The sequence below is a fragment of the Rhinoraja longicauda genome, chromosome 4, assembly GCF_053455715.1.
Source record: "Rhinoraja longicauda isolate Sanriku21f chromosome 4, sRhiLon1.1, whole genome shotgun sequence".
NCBI classification, from domain to species: Eukaryota; Metazoa; Chordata; class Chondrichthyes; order Rajiformes; family Arhynchobatidae; genus Rhinoraja; species Rhinoraja longicauda.
Genome location: NC_135956.1, coordinates 21,970,064 through 21,992,433, shown reverse-complemented (window position 1 = coordinate 21,992,433; position 22,370 = coordinate 21,970,064). Strand labels below are relative to the sequence as shown.

At 41.8% G+C, this 22,370-nt stretch overlaps 1 protein-coding gene across 3 annotated transcripts in view; it reads left to right on the top strand.

Annotated features, from left to right (window-relative positions):
* klhl14 (kelch-like family member 14) overlaps window positions 1-22,168 on the top strand; it is a 114,523-nt gene extending 92,355 nt beyond the window's left edge. For 2 of the 3 annotated variants that reach the window (XM_078398524.1, XM_078398525.1), the window contains exons 7-9: window positions 5,258-5,416; window positions 14,070-14,227; window positions 21,732-22,168. In XM_078398524.1, the coding sequence (XP_078254650.1) occupies window positions 5,258-5,416; window positions 14,070-14,227; window positions 21,732-21,872 (458 nt within the window). In that variant the 3' untranslated portion in view covers window positions 21,873-22,168. Of the gene's footprint in view, window positions 1-5,257; window positions 5,439-14,069; window positions 14,228-21,731 lie in introns of those variants that run through there. The other variant, XM_078398526.1, reaches the window with a different exon arrangement.
* Window positions 22,169-22,370: the final 202 nt, after the last annotated feature.

Below are 22,370 nucleotides of genomic sequence, written 5' to 3'. Positions count from 1 at the left end.
TTAATTTCCAAAATAATATTTCATGAAGCATCTTATCAAATGTCTTTGAGAAAAGTACGTACAGAGCATCAACTAGTCTCCCTTTATGCACGACATTTATTATTTCTTCAATTAATTCCAATAAATTAGTCAAATCAGATTTTCCTTTCATAAAACCATATTGACTTTATTTGATTTTTGAAAGTGCTCTGTTGTAATATCTTTAATAATTGTTTTCAACATTTTCCCAAACTTACCTTAAGGAGGAGAAATGCACCTGGAAGATTTTCTTGTTACTGAGCTCCCAGCCAATTGTTCAGATGGAGACTGGATCTTTGGATAAACCAAAAACTTAACGAATAGTGAAAGACCTGGATACTTACCGAATAGTGAAAGGCCTGAATAGAGTGAATGTGGAGAGGATGTTTTCACTAATGGGCGAGTCCAAGACCAGAGCCCATTGCACCAGAATACAAGGACACTCTTTCAGAAAGGAGATGAGAAAGAATTTCTTTAGCCAGAGAGCGGTGAATCTGTTGAATGCATTGCCACAGAAGGCTGTGGAGGCCAAGTCAATGGATATTTTTAAGGTGGAGATTGACAGATTCTTGATTAGTAAGGATGTCAAGGGTTATGGGAAGAAGGCATGAGAATGGGGTTTGAGAGGGAACGATAGATCAGCTATGATTTGCCAAATGGCCTAATTCTGCGCCTAGAACTTATGAAAAGCAAGTTGTAGCCCTCTGGTTAATATCGCAAATCATTTCAAGAGTACTATAAAACAAAACTTGGAGTCAAACCACTAAGAGATGTTGGAGCTTATGAACAAAAGCTTAATCAATGAAGTAGGTTTCAAGGATCATCTTTAGGAAATGGAGCCAAAAGCACGGTGGCTTTGAAAGGTACTCCAGATCTTTGAGCGTTAATAGCTGAAGGTGGACCTCCATTGGTGGACCAGTTCAAATTTGGGGTTGATAGACTTGTGGATAATGAGATATAGATTTATTCTGCGGCTACCCACATGAATGGATTTTATGAGAGAGTGCTGTTGGAAAGCGGCGAGATTCCTCAGTGTCAGCAGGGAGGAAAATCAGAGTTCTTCTCATCTACCGTGGAAACTAATCCTCTGAACGTGATAGTGAATTGCATTCTCTATTGCCTGGGCAATAGTAAATGAGTAAGACAAACCTGGCATGGCAAAAAAACCCACATCAATCACCAAAAATCATGCAATCGTAGATTTGCAAGAGTGCAACAGGAGGCCTTCAGCCATGCTGGCATTTGTGAGTGCAGCAGGAGGCCTTCAGCCATGCTGGCATTTGTGAGTGCAACCCTTTTCCCTGCAGCCTTGCAATTGATTTTGTTTCCAGTGTTGAGTTGATAAAAAGGAATAAACAGAAATAGGAAATCAAACCAAAATTCTGCAATTATAGAGCAGTTTCAGGAACATCCATTAAAAGAAATATATATATTTTTGAAAGACAAAAAAAAAATTGTGGCACGTATTCAATTAAAACATCAAATGCAATCAACCCATTGCGAATGTGCCAAAAATGAATTGGTTCACACCTTGGTTTTAGAGACCCTGCTAGCCATCTGCTCTGATCAAGGGATTCTGAACCAGACACTAATGACCTCTTGCTACCTGACATTGATGGTACCTTCCAATATTGCATACTACTGTATAATAAATAGAGAGTGTAATTAGGACTGCAATGTTCTCAGCAGGAGCATGCAGTTCTGAACTAAATAATCAACCACCAGCCAGCCCCCCTATTTCTTAGCTGACGTTGAAGGTTTTGCAACTAAAAATCATCCATTTATACCATGTGGTGTCGAGTGGTCAACAAAGACCAAGAAAGACATTATTAGCCACAGTCAACCAGAAGTTCACCCCATAAACCCACTTGGTTTGGGAGCTAGTTAATTTCCTTAACTGCTGGCTATAGCTGTGTTAACATGGCACCCATAGCTTCCCAGCAGCATCTAAATGATGCACACACCAACAATAGCTTGGTCCTCTTAGGAAATAGCTTTGGCCAAGTGACCTGACAGATGCTTTAGCTTTGTGCCATTTTGGGTGTAAGTATATTACCTCCTCATTTTCATAAGGCATACACTAAACTTCATTTGTGTAGTGTTGAGGAATCAAAGAGCAGAGGAGTCAGAATGGAAACAGGGTGTGATTAATTTTATTAGTGCCACAGAGTTAAATAGCTGGAAAGGGAATTAATGCAAGTATTAACATTGAAGACTAAAATGGAAAAAGGAAAAATATTTTAATAAGTGTTTCCTTTATTTATTTTTATCCTTTCTGATTTATCCTACCTTTTATCTAGTTGAACAATGCAAAGTTTTTAATTAGTATTTCAGCCATGCCTTCTGCTTTCATTCCATTACTCTAGACACATGAATATATAACTTGGAGATCCACTTTTATCGAGTCATAGAGTGATACAGTGTGGGAACAGGCCCTTCGGCCCAACTCACCCACACTGGCCAACAATGTCCCAGCTGGACTAGTCCCACTTGCCTGCGTTTGGTCCATATCCCTCCAAACCTGTCCTATCCATGTACCTGTCTAACTGTTTCTTAAACGATGGGATAGTCCCAGCCTCAACTATCTCCTCTGGCAGCTTGTTCCATACACACTTTGTGTGAAAAAGTTACCCCTCGGATTCCTATTAAATCTTTTCCCCTTCACCTTGAACCTATGTCCTCTGGTCCTCGATTCCCCTACTCTGGGCAAAAGACTCTGTGCATCTACTCGATCTATTCCTCTCATGATTTTGTACTCCTCTATAAGGTCTCCCCTCACCCTCCTGCGCTCCATGAAATAGAGATCCGGCCTTTATGTTACCCTTTAACTGATAAAACATCAGAGCTCTGTATGGCTTGAGACGTGTTTGGATCAAGTGAATGGTGCCTTATGATAATTGGCGATGAGATCCACCGACTAGGGTGAAGCCAATAAGTGAGGTTTTTAATTCAAATGATACCCGAGGGATAACAAACATAAGTACTTTTTGCAGTTTTCTGTTTGGTCTGGTCTAACAGTTGTTGGAGTGAAGTGGGCATTGTTGTTAAATGGACTGAATGACCTAATTCTGCTCCTTTCACTTTATGAACCTATGAATTATGATCTGTGGTGATTAGAGGCTAACAATCAACAAATAAGCTACTGAGTAATGGTTACGCCCAGGTGGATGAAGGGCTAATATTCACAATCCTTGAAATGTCACACTCCTACTGGCATACTGACTTGGACAAATGCTCATGCCTGTTTCATTGGCCATGCCACCAGCAGAGCATTTTCTGGAAGACAAAGGATATTTTTGTCCAGGTCTTGCAGACTCTCTGAAGGACAATTTGGTTTCTGGAATGATTGAAAAGAAAAAGAGAATTTTGGAAGGTGTACTTTAATGATTCCAAGAAGGTGGCATACAATTGCGAAAAAAGATTTGACATTGCTGCGTCGGAAATTGTCTAAGTAAGATATAAAAAATAAGGAAATGGACTCAAGAGAGTCAAGAGTATTTTATTGTCATGGAAATGGAACAATGAAATTCTCATCTGCGATAGCACACCAGGTTTGTAAACACAATGCTCAAAAGATTTTAGTTTAGTTTAGTTTATTGTCACTTGTACAGGGTAAAGCTTTTGTTGCGTGTAAACCAGTCAGCGAAAAGACTATACATGATAACAATTTGAGCCATTGACACTTTTTTTAACGCTGCTATGGACAGGCTTTGCACTACTGTTCATTTTTTTTTATTGTATTATATTCATCTTCATCTTTTTTTCATTGAAGTGACTATATTTTATATTGATTGTTGTTTGCTGTGCCTTTTTAATTTTAACTTAATTTAATGCACTTTATTCCTCGGGATTGTGGGAAACGGTATTTCGATTTTCTGTCTGTGTAAACTAACTGGAAATTGACAATAAAGTTGACTTTGACTTTGAATAATGCGAATAACGTTTAGTGCAAAATAAAGTGCAAAGTAAAGTCTGATTGGAGATAGTCCGAGGGTCCCTAATAAGGTAGATTGAGGCTCAGGACTGCTCTCTCATTGTTGATAGGTTGGTTCAGCTTTCTGATAACAGCTAGGAAGAAACTGCCCCTGAATTTGGAAGTATGTATTTTCACACCTCTGTAACTCTTGGTCAAGCTGGTTAATCACTGCACTGCAGCCGGAAAAAAATCTGTTTCTGAACACCAAGCTAACTTTTTCCCCAAGCCCATAAAATATCTTTGTCCAGTATCGACACCCATATCTTATTTTCCACTTTGATTTCTGAATATTAAATGGCCATTTCTCACCTTGTTTAAGCCAGACACACTGTGCAGTTCTAAAGTGCCAGGCAATGCATTGAGCTTACATCAGGTGAATACCTTGTAGATGACCAACAGAGAGATTTAATCAATTTGGTGAACTAATTAACTTATGGTGCTTCCTTGAAAGCAATCCAAGAAGTTTAATCTTCAATCTGTCCCATTCATAACAAACTCAGGTATTGATCCCAATTGTAAATTTATGATCAGCAAATTTATAATTGAATGCAGAAAATTAGAACTGTCCTTCTAGCTCCATTATTTATTTAGTCAATCGATTCTATCAATTACTTATTTTCATACCCACATTTAAGTACTTAAATTATTTTATTGCTTGCATTTAAGAGCTGTTAACAAGAATTATAAGGATCATGAATAGTTTCTGTTAATAATTTTGTCATCTGACATTTGAATGTTTGAAAAGAAGGGGCAATTCACTCAATCAATGGCTAATTAATGTGCTCAAACCAGTTTGCTGAAATGATTAAACTGGTTTGTACAGAACAGTTCGGTGAGCCAAATGTAGAGATTATTAATGCCAAGGCATGGACTAGGTGGTAAACCATATGTAGTTCCTTGATGAGAGATGATGATGAAGTGGTTAAAGATTTTCTTTGTCCTTAATGAATATTCTTGTCAGGGTATCAATCCCAGTGCTCTCACATAATGCTCGTGTTAAATTACTGTCTCCACCATCTTAACCAAGACATTAACTTGTCATTCTTAATTGACAAAACACTTGTGGCAAATTAGCTGGGGAAGAAATTTGATGTGCGTATTGGGTATTCATATAATATTGGTCGCAATAATTTATGGGTTATCTATCATCTTATGTTCCATATTTCTAATGTTCAACGACAAAGTACATTCCCCGGCTCAAGTTGAAACATCGTGCATAAGGTGATATGTTGTGCAATACTAATGGCTGGTTATCACTTGCAGGAGGCGTTCACAATGGTGAATACGTGTCATGGCTGTACTGCTACGACCCAATCATGGATGTGTGGGCCAGGAAGCAAGACATGAACACCAAGCGGGCCATTCACGTTCTGGCGGTGGTGAATGGTCGTCTGTACGCTATTGGGGGAAACCATTTAAAAGGTGTGCTTTACTGATGATGAAGGTACTGGATTATAAAAGATTTTATATACGAAATGGGCCACCTTATTGGAAGCCCAATTGTATATTGGGGTGTTTAGAAGAAAAAAAACAGGGAGGTGTTGGACCTGAAACCACTTATCAATACATGTAGACTGCTATGGGATTTGCTTTAGCTGAGACCATAACATACCTAACATACGCAAATTGGAGGAACAACACCTCATATTTTGTTTGGGCAGCTTACAACCCAGTTGAATGTTGATTTCTCTAATTTCAAGTAACCCTGGCATTCCCTTCCTCCCTTCCTCCCCCCCCCCCCCCCCCCCCCCCCTCCACCAACCCACCCCATCCTAGTCATCCTATCAGCCAATCTCTTCCCCAGCCGACAATGGGCCATTATGGGCTCCACCCTTCCTTGCTCATCTGTTGCCAGCCCTGCTTTGTTCTGGCCTTTTCTTACCTCTCGTTCCCTCGCTTCTACTTTCAGTCTGAAGAAGGGTCCCGACCCGAAACGTCACCTATCCTTTTGCTTCAGAGATGCTGCCTGACCGGCTGAAACACTCCAGCACTTTGTGTCTATCTTCGGTAGATACCAGCATCTACAGTTCTTTTCTGCACCTACTTATCAGGTTCAACTCTGACTCTACCATTTATAATATGGAAGCTGCATGGATAACGTCTCTAACAAGTTACAAGTGTCTCTAACACTTACTTATCATCACGATTCTGCTTGGTAATCATTTCAGTGTCAATGATTGGAAATGCATTGCTGAAACATTTTTTCTCACTTCCTTTTCAATGATCACAGGCCCATCACTGCTGGTACTGGGATACTAGATGCTCAATTAATGATTTGGTCTTGCAACCTCAGTGCCTGGGGGTTGATTTTAATTTCCTATTGCATTGACAACTGGATGGGGAGGCAAACCAGTTGGGGAGACATCCTCTTTGTTTTGTTCTTCGCCGCACTTTTTAGCTGCTCCATTTACGTTCGTTCTGGTTTCCTGATCAATTGGGCATAACGGACGTGATGACAACAGGCATGAATCACTTTCATCTCCAGTTTTTAAAGGCACATCGCAAGCATTGCATTTGATGGGCTCTGGACACGCTGCAAATGAGCAGAAGCAAAATGGATAGTGGATAAACCGAAGTTGCCCTCCAGATTCACTGATGCTTTGCCATATGTCGTGCCGGAGACAGTAGTGAGATAGCAGGACCTCATAATCCACATTGTTTGGACCCTGTAAATGACACTGAGAAGACTTAGCTAGAGTTGACAGCGGAAATCAGCAATAAGGTCGTAATTCCTTACTCCAGATCAGGTGGCAAAGTGGCACAGTCACCCTGATGTGGAGTTTAATCTAATTTCCTTACACATACATTTTAATTCAATAACACATCACCCCTCACACCTAATTATCTTGCATGTGCATATATCCGTCTCTGCACATTTTCATCAACGGCATAACTTGTGGCTTCAACCTCATCTTTTTTTCAAGATCATGACTCTCGCTGAAACCTGCCTCCTTCCTCTCGCCCTGCGATGTTCTCCTCAAACACACTAGTCTTTTCTCTCCTTTCTTACAGAAGAAGGCGCAGAAATCCGGGGAGAAGCAGAGAGCCAGGGTAGGTCCTCTAGCTGTCAGCCAGCTAACAGTCTGTTGAAAAGGCAGCTGGGGAGATAGCCAGGAAATTAGAATACATTGCTTTTGAAGAAGGAGAGATGGGACTCTTACCTCTCTTGTGATACAATCACAAGATGGGACTCTTACCTCTCGTGTGATACAATCCTATCTTAATTAACTATCTTGGACTAATATGCATTCATCTGGACTGGATATCAATGCAGATGAAAAGTGATCATGTGTATAATAGAAGCCACAAACATTCCTACTGCAAATTTACAATTCATAATTTTCCACAAGGATGTCACCCATATCTTAAGCCACGCCACAGGAGCCAAGGTGGTCATTCACTCTGTTTATTAATAGATAAACTCTGTTGGAGCTGGTTAGATGAATAGTTGGGGTTGTATGCAGTGCTTCACCCATTGACAGGGCAGAAGCAGACCATCACTGGAAATTCCACATCACAGGGTATGGGACTCTCTCAGCTCCACGGCATGTCTGGATCCAATAAGCAACAGGAATCTTCAGGTGCAGCAACAAAGAATGGGTGTAAGGGATTGGTGTAAGGGATCAATTCTATGAGAGAAAAAAATAAACCTGCACTGTCCATTCAAAATAACAAATTTGAGCTTCCGCTCTTTAGACTTCAGACTTTAGAGATACAGCACGGAAACAGACCCTTCGACTTACCAAGTCCGCATCGACCAGCGATCACAATAGACAATAGACAATAGGTGCAGGAGTAGGCCATTTGGCCCTTCGAGCCAGCACCGCCATTCAATGTGATCATGGCTGATCATTCTCAATCAGTACCCCGTTCCTGCTTTCTCCCAATACCCCCTGACTCCGCTATCCTTAAGAGCTCTATCTAGCTCTCTCTTGAATGTATTCAGAGAATTGGCCTCCACTGCCCTCTGAGGCAGAGAATTCCACAGATTTACAACTCTCTGACTGAAAAAGTTTTTCCTCATCTCTGTTCTAAATGGCCTACCCCTTATTCTTAAACTGTGGCCCCTGGTTCTGGACTCCCCCAAATTTGGGAACATGTTTCCTGCCTCTAATGTGTCCAACCCCTTAATAATCTTATATGTTTCGATAAGACCCCCTCTCATCCTACAATTAGCACAATCCGACACACAAGGGACAATTTACAATTTTAGCAAAGGCAATTAACTTACAAACTTGTATATCTTTGTAGCATGGGAGGAAACCGGAGCACCCGGAGAAAACCCATGCAATCATAGGGAGAACGTGCAAACTCCATACAGTCAGCAACCACAGTCAGGATTGAACCCGGGTCCCGGGCACTGTAAGGCAACAACTCATCTGCTCCACCACTGGGACGGCCTCTCGGTTTGGGTGCATTATCCATGGTAAAGTTTGTGTAGACTTGCACACATGTTGTCAGTTCTCTGCCTGATACATCTGTGTGTGACTGTTTAAGATGTTTTACAGGTGCCCCTGGGAGAATCTTAGAATGATCCTTACAAATGGAAGTTGAGAGCTATGGTCATTTTGACAGCCACAGACTGAATCTGCTTACCAGGTTCGGCGGGTAGCACGTCAGGATCAAAGTTTGGCCACTACCTGCTGTGATAGCCTGAACCACCTGAGGCAAGAGCTGTTCTGAGAACATACTGAGGATGTCAGGGGTTATGGGGAGAAGGCAGGCGAATGGGGTTAGGAGGGAGAGATAGATCAGCCATGATTGAATGGCTAGACTTGATGGGCCGAATGGCCTAATTCTGCTCCTATCATTTATGACCTTATGAAACGGAGTCTCTTTCCATTTTCCCTGTGAGGAGAGTATACTTTCCTGCGGACCACTCCTCTTTAGGTCCCACACTACTGTTGCATGAGCTGTAGCTGCATTTAAGTCACAGTGAAAAATCATGAGCTGCAGTCAGCAAGTAAAACAATCCAAAAGCAAAGATACAGAACAAGGTTACTCTCGTCCTCTTAAAACCTTCTCCAAGCTTGTCGAGAAATGAATCAATGTAACTGCTGTCACTCGGGAGAGCTGCTGGAAGCGTGCAGAGCTTATGGTGAGATTACATTTTAAGCTGGTCAGCTTTCATCCACTGCTGGCTGCTCTGCTTTCAGCAGGCTTTGGTTCCTGTAAGCTTGGGAAACCCACACACTCTCGGTTAAACCGCGATAACTGCTGCTAAAATCTCTCCTAATGATCAATCGATGTTTTAAAATGACCAACTTACCTCTCCAGTGCAACCTTCTCAATCCGTCCCTGCCATGTGCGGTTTGAATCTGGTAGCCAGTGAGTTTTCATCATGTTTTTGTTTGCAAAATATATTTTTTGCAAATTTTAACTGCTGTTGTCTGCAAAGCTCGATATTCTCAGCTGTTAAAATGCTTAATCCACCAACCCTAGATTAAAAAGAACAGCATCTAAATTTGACAGCCCTTGAAACTTATGGAGGTGTTCAGGTGGATGATTAACCCTCGTACCAAATTCATGCTCACTACTTGCATATCTTACATTCTGCGCTCTCTTCCAGATCATTAATATAAATTGTACATAACCGTGGGCCAAGAACTGATACAAGGGGCATCCTTCCACCTTGAGAAAGTCCCATTTATTCAGTGCTCAAAAACTTCCCCTAATACTGTATGCACATCCTATAATTTACCAGAATGCTGCCTGGATTGGGTGATATTAGCCACAAGGAGAGGTTGGACAAACTGGAATCGTTTTTTCTGGAACACCGAAGGTAAAGGGGAGACCGAATCGAAGTATATAAAATTATGAGAGGCATAGGTAGGATAAACAGTTAGCATCTTTCTCCGAAGGTGGATATGTCAAAGATTAGCAGGCATAGCTTATAGTTGAAAGGTGGATAGTGGTGGATGCCAGGAATATGTTGCCAGGGGTAGTGTGAGAGGCAGATATGAAGATGGGGTGGTACTTAAGAGGCCTGGATATGCACAGGATGGAGCGATATGTATCTTGTGCAGGGAGACGAAGGTAGTTCATCTGGGCATCATGTTCAGCATAGACATTGTGGGCCAATAGGCTTGTTCCTGTGTTGTACGTACTGTATCTATGTTCTATGTTCATGAACCAACCTTTAATATAGCCCTTGTCAAATGCTTTCTGAAAATATGAACACCCTACATCTTCAGGTTCTCCTGTCATGAAATGCGGACGAATGCAATGGGCACAATTCTGGGTGTAACTGGTTAATTAAGTCAAAGCCAATCATTCCTGGAAGGGTCCTTCAGCTCCTGCTTCTTAACTCCCTATAGTCTTATGCAACATGAAACAGCACATAATACTTCAAACAGGGAGAATCACGGCCTCAGCTAGAATCATTCAATAACAAACCTAGAAATAGCGATTAACCCTCAAGATATTGCTGTGTGGGAGATGAAAGATGCTGTTGTAAGATGAGTCCCACTGAACAGGTTTACTCCTGCCATGAGCTGCAAGATAGCAAGCCTGTGGTGAAATCAATGTCCACACTGATTAATGTCATGATTTGCCCACCTTGCAAGTTTCCAGTGAGTATACAGTTCATGTATAAGTAATACGATTCATGGATTCCAGGAATGATTGGGTTAATGTATGATGAGCATTTGAAGCCACTGGGCCTGCACTCGTTGGCGATTAGAAGGATGAAGGGGACCTCATTGAAACTTAACGAATGAAAGGCCTGGATAGAATGAATGTGGAGAGGATGTTTCCACCAGTGGGATAGTCTAGGAACAGATGCCATAGCCTTAGAATAAAAGGACACACCTTGAGAAAGGAGATGCGAAGGAATTTATTTAGTCAGAGGGTGGTGAATCTGTGGAATTCATTGCCATATTGCTGGCTGTGGAGGCCAAGTGAATGGATATTTTTAAGGTGGAGATTGACAGATTCTTGATTAGTAAGGGTGCCAGGGGTTATGGGGAGAAGGCAGAAGAATGGGTTTGAGAAGGAAAGATAGATCAGCCATGATTGAATGGCGGAGTAGACTTGATGGGCCGAATGGCTTCATTCTGCTCCTCAAACTTATGAACATGAATAAGACCGTTAGCTATGTGATGTGTGGCATGAAACACACCACAAAATATCGCAGAGATGTTTATTTGATAAATAGCTAAAGAATGGGCAGGACTAATCTGAGTTTTGATCCAATATTGTTTGCTGAGATTTGGGCTTCAATCACACTGCTGGACCCTCCCCCCCCCCCCCCCCCCCCAAACACACACATACACTCTGTCCTACCTTGCACAGTATCTGCTGCCTCCATTTAAACTTTAGAGAGATACAGAGCAAAGACAGGCTTCTCGACCCACCAAATCTGCACCAAGCGGGCGATCATCCCCTACACTAGGGACAATTCTACACACCAGGGACAATTTACAATTTTACAGAAGCAAATTAACCTATAAACCTGTACATCTTTGGAGTGTGGGAGGAAATTAGAGCATCCGGAGAAAACCCAAGCAGTGACATGGAGACCATCCAAACTCCGTACAGACAGCACCCGTAGTCAGGATTGAACCCTGGTCTCTGGCGCTGTGAGGCAGCTGCTCTACCACTGCACCACTGTGCTGCCCCCAAATTAATTATTTGGCAGTGAAGTTAATCTGCACAGTTTTGAGTTTATTCACACTCTACTTTAAATTACTTCATTATATTTAATTTTCTGACATTACTTACAAATATCCATTTGCCACATCATTTTCTTTCTTGTGAGTTCCACATCTTTAAATTTTCAATTTGTAAGTTTCAACTCTTATTATATAAGGTCTTTGATACATTGTTCTGTCCTGTTTGCTTATTTTATTTATAAATCCCATTCAAATCCATTTGATTAGAAATTGGCCCCATTTCTAAAACAGCTGCTGATTTTATGTAAACAATAAATCTTGAAACTGCCCATTACATTAAATAGTCAGATTTTCACTTAATTTATAAATTTGCAGGGAAGACCACTGCAATAAATAGTATTTAATTTGTATAATACGTGTAACTTGGCTGATTTGTACATTTCTCACAAATGTATTGGGAGCTGCATTAGCACGCGCTTATAATAAACTTGTATATTTTCTGTGCAAGGTTGGGGCAACTAATTGGAGTTGGTGGAAGAGATTGCACCAATGGACAAAGTCCCAAACTGAATGTTGTGAACAATATTGTGGATGTTCAATTTGAGAGGCTTGAGGGAGGGTCAGTTCCCATTTATTTACTACTTCAAGAAAGTTTCAGTCACTCAGGAAAGTTTTATCAGCCAGAAGATAATCTGCTGAACAAAGAAAGGGGATATTCTGCGTTATGTTAACAAAATGAAACTGAGCAGGTTGGAAGGAGTATAAATGGGAGTACTTTTGAGACTTTGATCGTAATTCAGTTAAATTGAAAAGTTATGGATGGGAAGAAAGATAAAATAGCAGTAAACCTGTTAAACTAGAGAAAGCCAATTTTATTATGTTAGAACTTGATTTCACAAAATTGAGCAGGAAACAGGTATTTGAAGGTCAGAGCAAAGGAAGGCATGCAAGAAAAAGATTTCAAAGGTTTGGGGTATACGTGTTCAAGCAAGCAGGGATGGGACTGCTCATTTTTTAACCTCCTGGATGAAATGGTGCACAAAAAATAAGACACCGCACTAGATGCATTCTTATGTCTCACTGAGAGCTTAATACAGGTGAAATCCGAGAACGTGTTGGGTGAAATTGGAAAGACAATTAGGACAGCAACAAGCAATTATGTAAAAAGTCCTACAGAATCCAAAGATTTTTTTATTATTTTAAAAAGAACAAGATGACACCTTGAGGAAAAAAGAGGGCCTATCAGGGAATTAAAAGACTGCCAATTGGTACCAAGGGCAGCGCAGCGGTAGAGTTGCTGCCTTACAATGCCAGGGACCAGGGTTCAATCCTGACTACGGGTGGGTGCAGTCTGTACAGAGTTTGTACATTCTCTCTGAGTTTTTTCCAGGTGCTCTGGTTTCCTCCCACTCTCCAAAGATTTACAGGCTTGTAGGTAACTTGGCTTTAGGAAGTTGTGGAATTGTCCCTAGTATGTAGGAAAGTGTTAGTGTGTGGGGTGATTGCTGGTTAGCGTGGACTCAGTGGGCCGAAGGGCCTGTTTGAGCGCTGTATCTCTAAAAAATACAGGGGTCCTGATTAAGGATTCCAATGAAGACTTTATGGCTTTTTTCACAATAGGGGGGAGATTGCAGTTAAAGAGGAAGAAGGTGAAATACCATCTGATTTACTTGTTTAATTTCCCAAAATATCGTAGGACTGATTTATTTACAGATAACAAAATTACGCTCACACGTGTTCAGTTCAGTTTAGTTTATTGTTACAGTGAAAAACTTTTGTTGCGTGCTAACCAGTCAGCGGAAAGACAATACATGATTACAATCGAGCCATTCACAGTGTACAGACACATGAAGAAGGGAATAGCGTTTAGTGCAAGATAAAGCCAGTAAAGTCCGATCAAAGGTAGTCCGAGGGTCACCATGAGATAGATAATAGTTCAGGACTGCTCTCTGGTTGCGGTAGTATGGTTCAGTTGCCTGATAACAGCTGGGAAGAAACTGTCCCCGAGTCTGGAAGTGTGCATTTTCACACTTGTTCACCCACTCTCAATTGGTATACATGATAACAGCAGTGGAACTGTTCTAGGAAATCAAATGGTTTACGCCTGCAACATTGAAGTCTAAACAAAAGTTGAAAATACTGGAGGTGGCCATAAAAAACTGAAAGATAGATAAAGAAGGATCTTTTCACGTCATGTGCTATTGATTAAGAAAATATGAAGAATTTGCAATGCAGGAAATCTTCCATCAATAATTTTACTTTCTCATTTAAGGTTGAAACTACTTCCCTTAACCACTTTAAATGTTTATGGTTATATACTTAAATTGGACTGGCAACTCATCATTAAATCAGTTTATTAAAGAGCTATTTTACCCTAAAAGAAGCAGAGATGTCAATAATTGTCTCAAGAAAAACTGTTCCTAACCCAATACTTTGATTCAAAATGTCTCTTTTCGGTCTAGGTTTCTCACATCTTGATGTGATGCTCGTTGAATGTTATGACCCTAAAGGTGACCAATGGAACATTCTCCAAACTCCCATCTTGGAAGGTCGCAGTGGTCCGGGATGCGCAGTACTTGACGACAATATTTATCTTGTTGGTGGATACAGCTGGAGCATGGTGAGGTGGATTTGATACAATATTTTTGTAAGATTTTGATGATAATTATACAGATGCTCCCCGACTTACGATGCTTCGACTTACGATATTTCGACTTTGCGATGGTGCAAACGGCAGCGGCCATTAGCGAACCGCAGCTCGCTTCCGGCCACGTGATCAGGTGTATTAAATGCATTTCGACTTACGATATTTTCGGTTTCCGATGGGTTTCTCGGAACATAACCCCATCGTGAGTTGAGGAGCACCTGTACTGGTAAATATCAAACTGTATATAGAAGCAACAGCTATGAGCCATGAACTGCAGGAAATTTTTCCTCATTACCTGTGCTTTGCTAATAATACCTGCCACTTCACACTTCTAAGTCAAATTAGTGTTTCATGCCGAATTGCAATAGTGGTTCTACTTTCCTATTACCCTATGGCATTTCACCTGAGATTTAATTGGACTTCTGTGTAATGCCTACCACTTATTGGTTTCTTCGGTTCTTTTGAGTACTGATGGAAAAATCAATTTGGGTAGATCATTATCCAGGCATTGTGACATTGATCGATGTGAATGTGGTAACTCACAACGTAAGGAAAAAGACTGACGTGCCAGTTATTGCACTGAATAGATCTCGGAGAAATGTCTCTTTGAGCTGAAATTGAATGTCCAGGGATATTTGCTTCGATCGGTGGAGCACTTTTCAGTTAGTAATCGTCATTTTAGCCATTACCTTTGTTTTGGGCTTTCTCTGTCGGAATTCAATGGATTTCTTCAAATCAAACAGTACTTCTGAACAATAGGGAGAGTACATTTAACGGGTTGCAAAAATACAAGGAGATTCAGGCAACATTTCAATGATTGCAGAGACCACCAGCCACAGGTTTTGTCGGCTGGAGGTTTTGTATGCAGCTATGCTACTAAAAGCCTCTCAGAGTGAAAGCAGTTTGGTACTGGGTTTTGCGCAGAGCTTGATATTCATTCTTCTCATGGTAAAGTACTGGTCCACCCATTCACGTATTTTTACCTGTGGTCTATCAAGTCCCAAGGTTCTTGAGCAGTCCCTCTTATAAGTTACTCGAAGGGCTGAGATGTGCACTTGGGGAGTGTCAGTAGTTTCTTGCACACAAAGCTTTTGTGTCCTCTGAGAAAGGCAGCATCCTCTCACCAAGAGGTGGTCAGCCAGCCCAGATGATGTGACCCGTATATAGTCTGCCACTGGGCTTTCTAGGCTCAGAACTGTTTGGTCACCCTCCAAACTCAGCTGCACCACCTCTGAAATTCAAACCTTACTGTTGGCCACAAGGCAAATAAACAGGTATGATAATCTACACAGCAACATCAAAGGAATTCAAGTATTAAAAGGAGAAGGCATTAAAAGTCTGATGAAGGGCTGTGACCTGAAACGTCACCTATTCATGTTCTCCAGAGATGCTGTGTGACCTGCTGAGTTACTCAAGCACTTTGTGTCTTTTTTGAGGTTTAAAAATGATACACGAATGTAACCTTTGGAGGAAAATTAGCTAATGTAATTTAGGAATTTATTTTATAATGCTTATTTTCTACTAGCTAAACACATGCTGTGAGGTTCAGAGATAGATGGGGCCTGGGACTGTTGGAGGAGTCGCACTTGGATGCACATTCTTGCCAAGATGGAGTATCCAAGTTCCTTCACACCAGTGATTTCTTCCCCGTGTGATTGCTTCTGTTCCTTTCCATATATCTTGATGCAAGGACTGTCCCATATGGTAGAAAGATGAGAGACAATAGACAATAGACAATAGGTGCAGGAGTAGGCCATTCGGCCCTTCGAGCCAGCACCGTCATGGCTGATCATTCTCAATCAGTACCCCGTTCCTGCCTTCTCCCCATACCCCCTGACTCCGCTATCCTTAAGAGCTCTATCTAGCTCTCTCTTGAATGCATTCAGAGAATTGGCCTCCACTGCCTTCTGAGGCAGAGAATTCACTACTGAGAATTCCACCAGTACCCTGGTGTGCTTACTCCTCCCTCCTCTTCCAGCATTGTAATATGTTCCATGTGCCCTCTTGTTCTGCCCATTTTGTTGCTTTCCATTGGGATTGCCTATTACTGTGTGGAAATCGGAAGTTAGAAGGTATGCTTCTGTACACTCCCTTTAAACTTCTACCATGTGAACCCCACCTATTAAGTATCAAAGTCACAGTAAAAGCAAGGAGAAGTCAACACGCGACTGTTTTAGTTGAGTTTAGAGATAGAGCGCGGAAACAAGCCCTTCAGCCCACCGGGTCCGCGCCGACCAGCGATCCCCGCACACTAACACTATGCTACGCACACAACAGATAATTTATCATTTTTACCTAGTCAGTTAACCGACAAACCTGTACGCCTTTGGAGTGTGGGTGGAAACCAGAGATTCCGGAGAAAACCCACGCAGGTCACGGGGAGAACGTACAAACTCCATACAGACAGCACCTATAATCAGGATCGAACCCGGGTCTGGTTTTGCAGCATATAAGGATTCACGACAATAAGATATAAAAGTTAATTCAACAAGATCAAGCTATTTGAGTACTTTTGACTCAAGGAAATCATAGAGACGCAGAGTCATACAACACAGAAACAGATGATTTAACTCAGTGCTTCTTAAACTATTTCAGTGTCATTCATCCTTGAGTCATTATCACAACATTTCATTCACCCTCGACTAAATTTTCTTATGTTTTTTTGTAATTTTTGTCTTATTCTTCCTTGTGTATAACTTTATATATATTAAGCCATTCACCCTTCATTCACCCCTCTAGTTTCATTCACCCCAAAATAATTTCATTCACCCTTGGGTGAACCATTCACCAGTTTAAGAAGCATTGCTTCATGCCAACCATTAGTACCTGTCCATAATAATCCCATTTTCCACCACTTTAGGGTTTAGAAGAATGAGGGGGGACCTCATTGTAACATACAGAATAGTGAAAGATTTGGATAGAGGGGATGTGGAGAGGATGTTTCCATTAGTGGGAGAGTCTAGGACCAGACGTCATAGCCTCAGAATTAAAGGACGTTCTTTTAGGGAGGAGATGAGGAGAAATTTCTTTCGTCAGAGGGTGGTGAATCTGTAGAATTCTTTGCCACAGAAGGCTGTGGAGGCTGTCAGTGGATATTTTTACAGCAGAGATAGATAGATTCTTGATTAGTACAGGTGTCAGAGGTTATGGGGCGAAGGCAGAAGAATTGGCTTAGGAGGGAGAGATAGGTCAGCCATAATTGAATGGTGGAGGAAACTACATGGGCTGAATGGCCTGATTCTAATCCTATCACTTATGACCTTATGACTTGGTCAGTAGCTTAATATGCCTTGAAGATTCAAGTACCTGTCCTGATGCTTGTTAAATTTTGTACAAACACTTGCTTCCCCACCTTCTCTGGTAGTGTGTTCCAGATTCCAACTATCCTCTGGGTGAAATACATGTTTTTGTGAGGTTTTCTTGAAACTTCTTACTCCTTACCTTTCACCTTCGTACTCTGGTCTTAAATATCTCTGCAGAGGGAAATTTTATTCCGTTCGCATCTATCTATGCACCTCATAATTTGGTGTGCCTCTATTAGGCCCCCACTCAGTCTCCTCCACTCCAAGGTAATCAAACCGAAATATAGAAGAATTGTTTTACGATACCCAATGCAGGGTTTCTTTGGTATTCATTAGTTTTGTTTGAAATATCGCCACAGTGGAAAGGAGGACAGGCAAATCTCTTCGAGAGTATAGTTTGAATAGAATTGAACAGGCTCAGTGGGTAGTTTGTTGTTTCTCATTTTAACGTTAGCAAACTAAAATAAAAAATGTAAATTGATGTAAATGTTGCTGCAATTATAACAAGAAATTATTTTTAAATTATTTTTTAATCTGTTGATAATGTGCCATCTAGTGTCATTTAATAGGTATTACCAATAACTTAGAATATAACAAATTCACCTAATGACGTCTGTGTAGAGAGATGCTGATGACATTTAAAAGTAGATAAACAATAAACTTTTTTTTTAGATAAGTGGTATAAAAGCACAGCTGATATGTGAATATAAAACTGAAGCATTTGTTTTGCACATCATAACTACACATATCTTTCTAATGGATTATTATTTACAAAATACAGATTTTTAAAATTTCCTTTCATTACGCTATTATAGTTCTTAACGATGCATAAGTGCCGTTTACATAACATTGTATTCTGGCCTGTTCTGGGAAGGTTAATCAGAAGTGTATTCATCTCACTGTACAATTGCTCATTATAATCTGTCATGCCAGTAGTTCAAAGTGCCCACTTGTGTATCACTCCCTCACTTGTACAGGTGATAGAATTGAATTTAATTGAATTGAATACATTTTACTAGCCAAGTATGTATACATACAGGGAATTTGCCTTGGTGCTTTGCTCACAAGTAACAACACAATATACAATAAACAATTAAGAATAAAACATTATAATTTAAACATGTGAAGAATGAAATAAAATACCAGACAGTTCGAGGGGATATGCAGAGAGCGCAGAATTCTCTTGTGCGTCCATGCCTCAATAGCACGTATATAGTTTAGGATACTATTGGGGAGATGGCGTTTCAGAGGAGAGCAACAGCAGCAGGCAGGTAGGTCAGTGACACAACAACTAGCTGTGATGCACAGCAGGGAAAGGTAGAGACATGGAGGGCCAGTGAAGGGAGACTCAACAGTTAGAGAGACAGACAGGAGGTTCTATGGCTGCAAACAAGACTCCAAGATGAGATTTTGTCTCCTGGGGGCCAGGGTCAAAAATGTCTCTGAGCTCAGTTCAGTTTAGTTTATTGTCACGTGTAGCAAAGTACAGTGAAAAGTTGCTGTGTCAGAAAATTCACCAGGGGATGGTGGGCAGCCAGACATGATTGTACATATTGGTACTATCAACTATATATAGAATCACCTCTGAATATTCTGCGGACTGAAGTTTGAGACTTAGGCAGGAGGTTAGAAAGCAAGACCTCGAGGATAGCAATCGCTATATTACACCCGGTGCCACGTGCATGTGAGAGTAGGAATAGAAAGATAGAGCAGATGAATGAGTGGCTGAAAAGCTAGTGCACAGGGGCAAGGCTTCAGGTTTTTGGACCATTGGAATCTCTTCTGAAGAAAGGTGACCTGTACAAGAGGGACGGGTCTGAACTGGAATTGTCCAACATCCTGGTGGGGAGATTTGCTGGAGTTACTCGGGAGGGTTTAAACTAGTCTGGCAGGGAGTTGGGACTCAGAGCAACAACGAAGCATGTGGGAAGATTGAGGTAAATACAGAAGTTTTGGATTAGGGGGAACATCGTGGTTGTAGATAGAGAAGATGTTCCTGGGTGATCATCCAAGCTGCGTGGATGGAACTGATAAATGAGAAAGTGGTGATCACATTGATGGGGTTGCACTGTGGTTCCTTCCAATAGTCAGTAAGTGTTAGAGGGGTAAGTATGCATGGCGATCAATAATAATGCCTTTAGCAAAGGCCTGTGAAAAGATAAAACTTGGTAATCTGGTGGGGAAGTGGGAAACAGGTAAGTGGTAAAGCGTTGTATTTCAGACGTGCAACATGTGGGGTACCATGGGGTGTAATTAATACACTCCAAAGGATGTACGTATGGAATCATTGATAACATGGTGATATGCACAGGGTAACTGAAATCATGGAGTGAAGTCTGGAGTAACTAATACTGGTAGGTTGAGTGCATGGAGTAATAGAAAGCATTGAAGGGTTTATGGGGTAATTGATATGGGGATGGTGAATGGGGATTAATATCATGGAGTGATGTATGGGGTAGATAATAGCACAGAGAAGTATGAGATCATTGCTACCATTGATGTTGCCTGAATTAATACCATGAAGGGGTGATTGGTACCCCGTTGTGACACATTGTGGACCTAGGCTTGCCAACTGTCCTGTGTTAATTAGCCAGGACATCCCGTATTTTGGGCTAAATTGGTTTGGGCTAAACAGCCCTTGTCCCGTATTAGGCCCGGGGGGTGCTGTGGGCCCGGAAAAAACTGCATATGCTGGTTAAAATTGAAGGTAGACACAAAATGCTGGAGTAACTCAGCGGGATGGGAGAATGGGTGACGTTTCGGGTCAAGACCCTTCTTGAGACTGAAGATTTTTTTAAACTAAAATACTTTATTTCTGAGTGTTGTTTTGCACAAGCCAACCTTACGTTTCCCTCCCCACCCTCTCCCCAGCCCCACGACAGTCCCGACTGAGATTAAACGGCCCCTGTATCGCATGGCTCAGTTTGCGCACGGCGATCTGCGGGCGCGTCTTGGTCCCCGGCGCTGTGCGGGCCGCTCCATCCCACCGGTCGCTCCTCACTCCGTCCCGGCTCAGTGACGCTTCCGTTCTGGGCTCTGGCTTCGCCTGCGGCCACTCCGCCTCTTGCTCCTTGGGGGCCCCCTGACGAAGCCCTAGTCCATGCTAATGGGCTGCCCGGCCAGCTCCGACCCGTTCAAACCCTCCATGGCCGCCTGTGCCTCTTTGTAGCCTAGGTCTCATAGTCCACCAGAGCGTAGCCCTTGAGGTAGCCAGTGCGCTGGACCAGGCTGAGGTGCAGGTTCTTGATCTCACCTACTTGGCTAACGTCGTGGATGTCCTCCTCAGTGGCTTCCTCATGGACCCCGGTCACAAACAGGATCCACTCCTCCACCGAGCGCTGAGGGACTGGCTCGTCGCCGTCTTGCTCCACGCAGTCGTAGTCTTCTCGCAGTGTGGATCGAGCGCCTTACATGGAGCCAAATCCTCGCCCCTTCCTCTTCTTCACCTTCTCCTTCAGTTTGTGGATACTTTCGTCGCCCTCGTTGTCCATGGCGAAGTCCTCGCCACCTGCCTCATGGAGGTCCAGCAGAAGATGGGTGACGTTTCAGATCGAGACCCTTCTTCAGACTGAGGATGGGTCTCAACCCGAAACATCACCCATTCCTTCTCTCCCGAAATGCTGCCTGACCCGCTGAGTTACTCCAGCATTTTGTGTCTACCTCCGGACCATGTAGGCCTGGAGGCTCGGGCGCTGCCTAACGGAGGTTGCGTAGCAACCCGCCTCCCGGCCCGGGCGGCCGCCATTGGTGGAGCGGGAGCACGTGGCCGCTGGCCGGGTGAGGTCACGTGGGGCACGAGGCGGTGACATCACCTTCCGTATTTTGGAGTGAGGAAGTTTGCAACGCCATGTGAACCTGTTCCACAAGCTCCTTATGCAGGATCTCAACTTCAACTGGCATTGAATAGACATTTTCCCTCTACATCTGCAGATTCTGGTTTCTGTTCACATGATAAACTTTTCACATGATGCAAACATTTAATGTCATAATCTGAGTATACTATATACACAGAGGGTGAAACTCCATCTTTAACGCCAGTAGTCTCCAGACCTGACCATATGTAGACAAAGTTGTGATATGTAGGTTTAGGTGAAAGTTTGATAAAAGAGCAATGTGTGATATTGTTAAGGTTCAGAGCGTATGCATTGGTTTGAATGCTGTGTTTGATATTTCAGGGGGCCTACAAATCATCTACAATCTGCTACAGCCCTGAGCAAGCAACTTGGACAGAATTGGAAGGGGAAGTTGCTGAGCCATTAGCAGGCCCAGCATGTGTAACTGTTACACTGCCAGCCTGTGTGCCGTACAATAAATAAAACATTTTGTCAGTCCACAACATTAATATAAACACTGAAGACAATTTATTTAAATGATATCGTGCAAAGTACTGAATTCTTACTCCCAAACACATTTAATGTTTGAAATGTGCTTTTTTACCATGGTAATTTATGACTATGAAAATAATGTTATGTAAATCTTTGTATCTTTCAGAAGAAAGGCATGAACCAGTAAAATAACTGATGTAGTAGAATATAACAAAATGTAAATTTTGTACAGGATAAGAAAGTGTAAATGAAGCTTGTCTGTTGAAAACCTACTTAAATAAAAACTTTAAAATGCTGTGTTTTATCTTCATTGCCGAGTTAGAAATAAATATTGCCTGAACCTAGCTTCTGTTTGGTAAAGTAAATGGATTTATTCTGAACATGTTTGCATTGTATAGGAGAATGAACAACATATTATGAAGTAATGTTCACAAAGTATACATTAATAATTTTACATCCAGTGGGCAATACAATATTACATTAAAATTA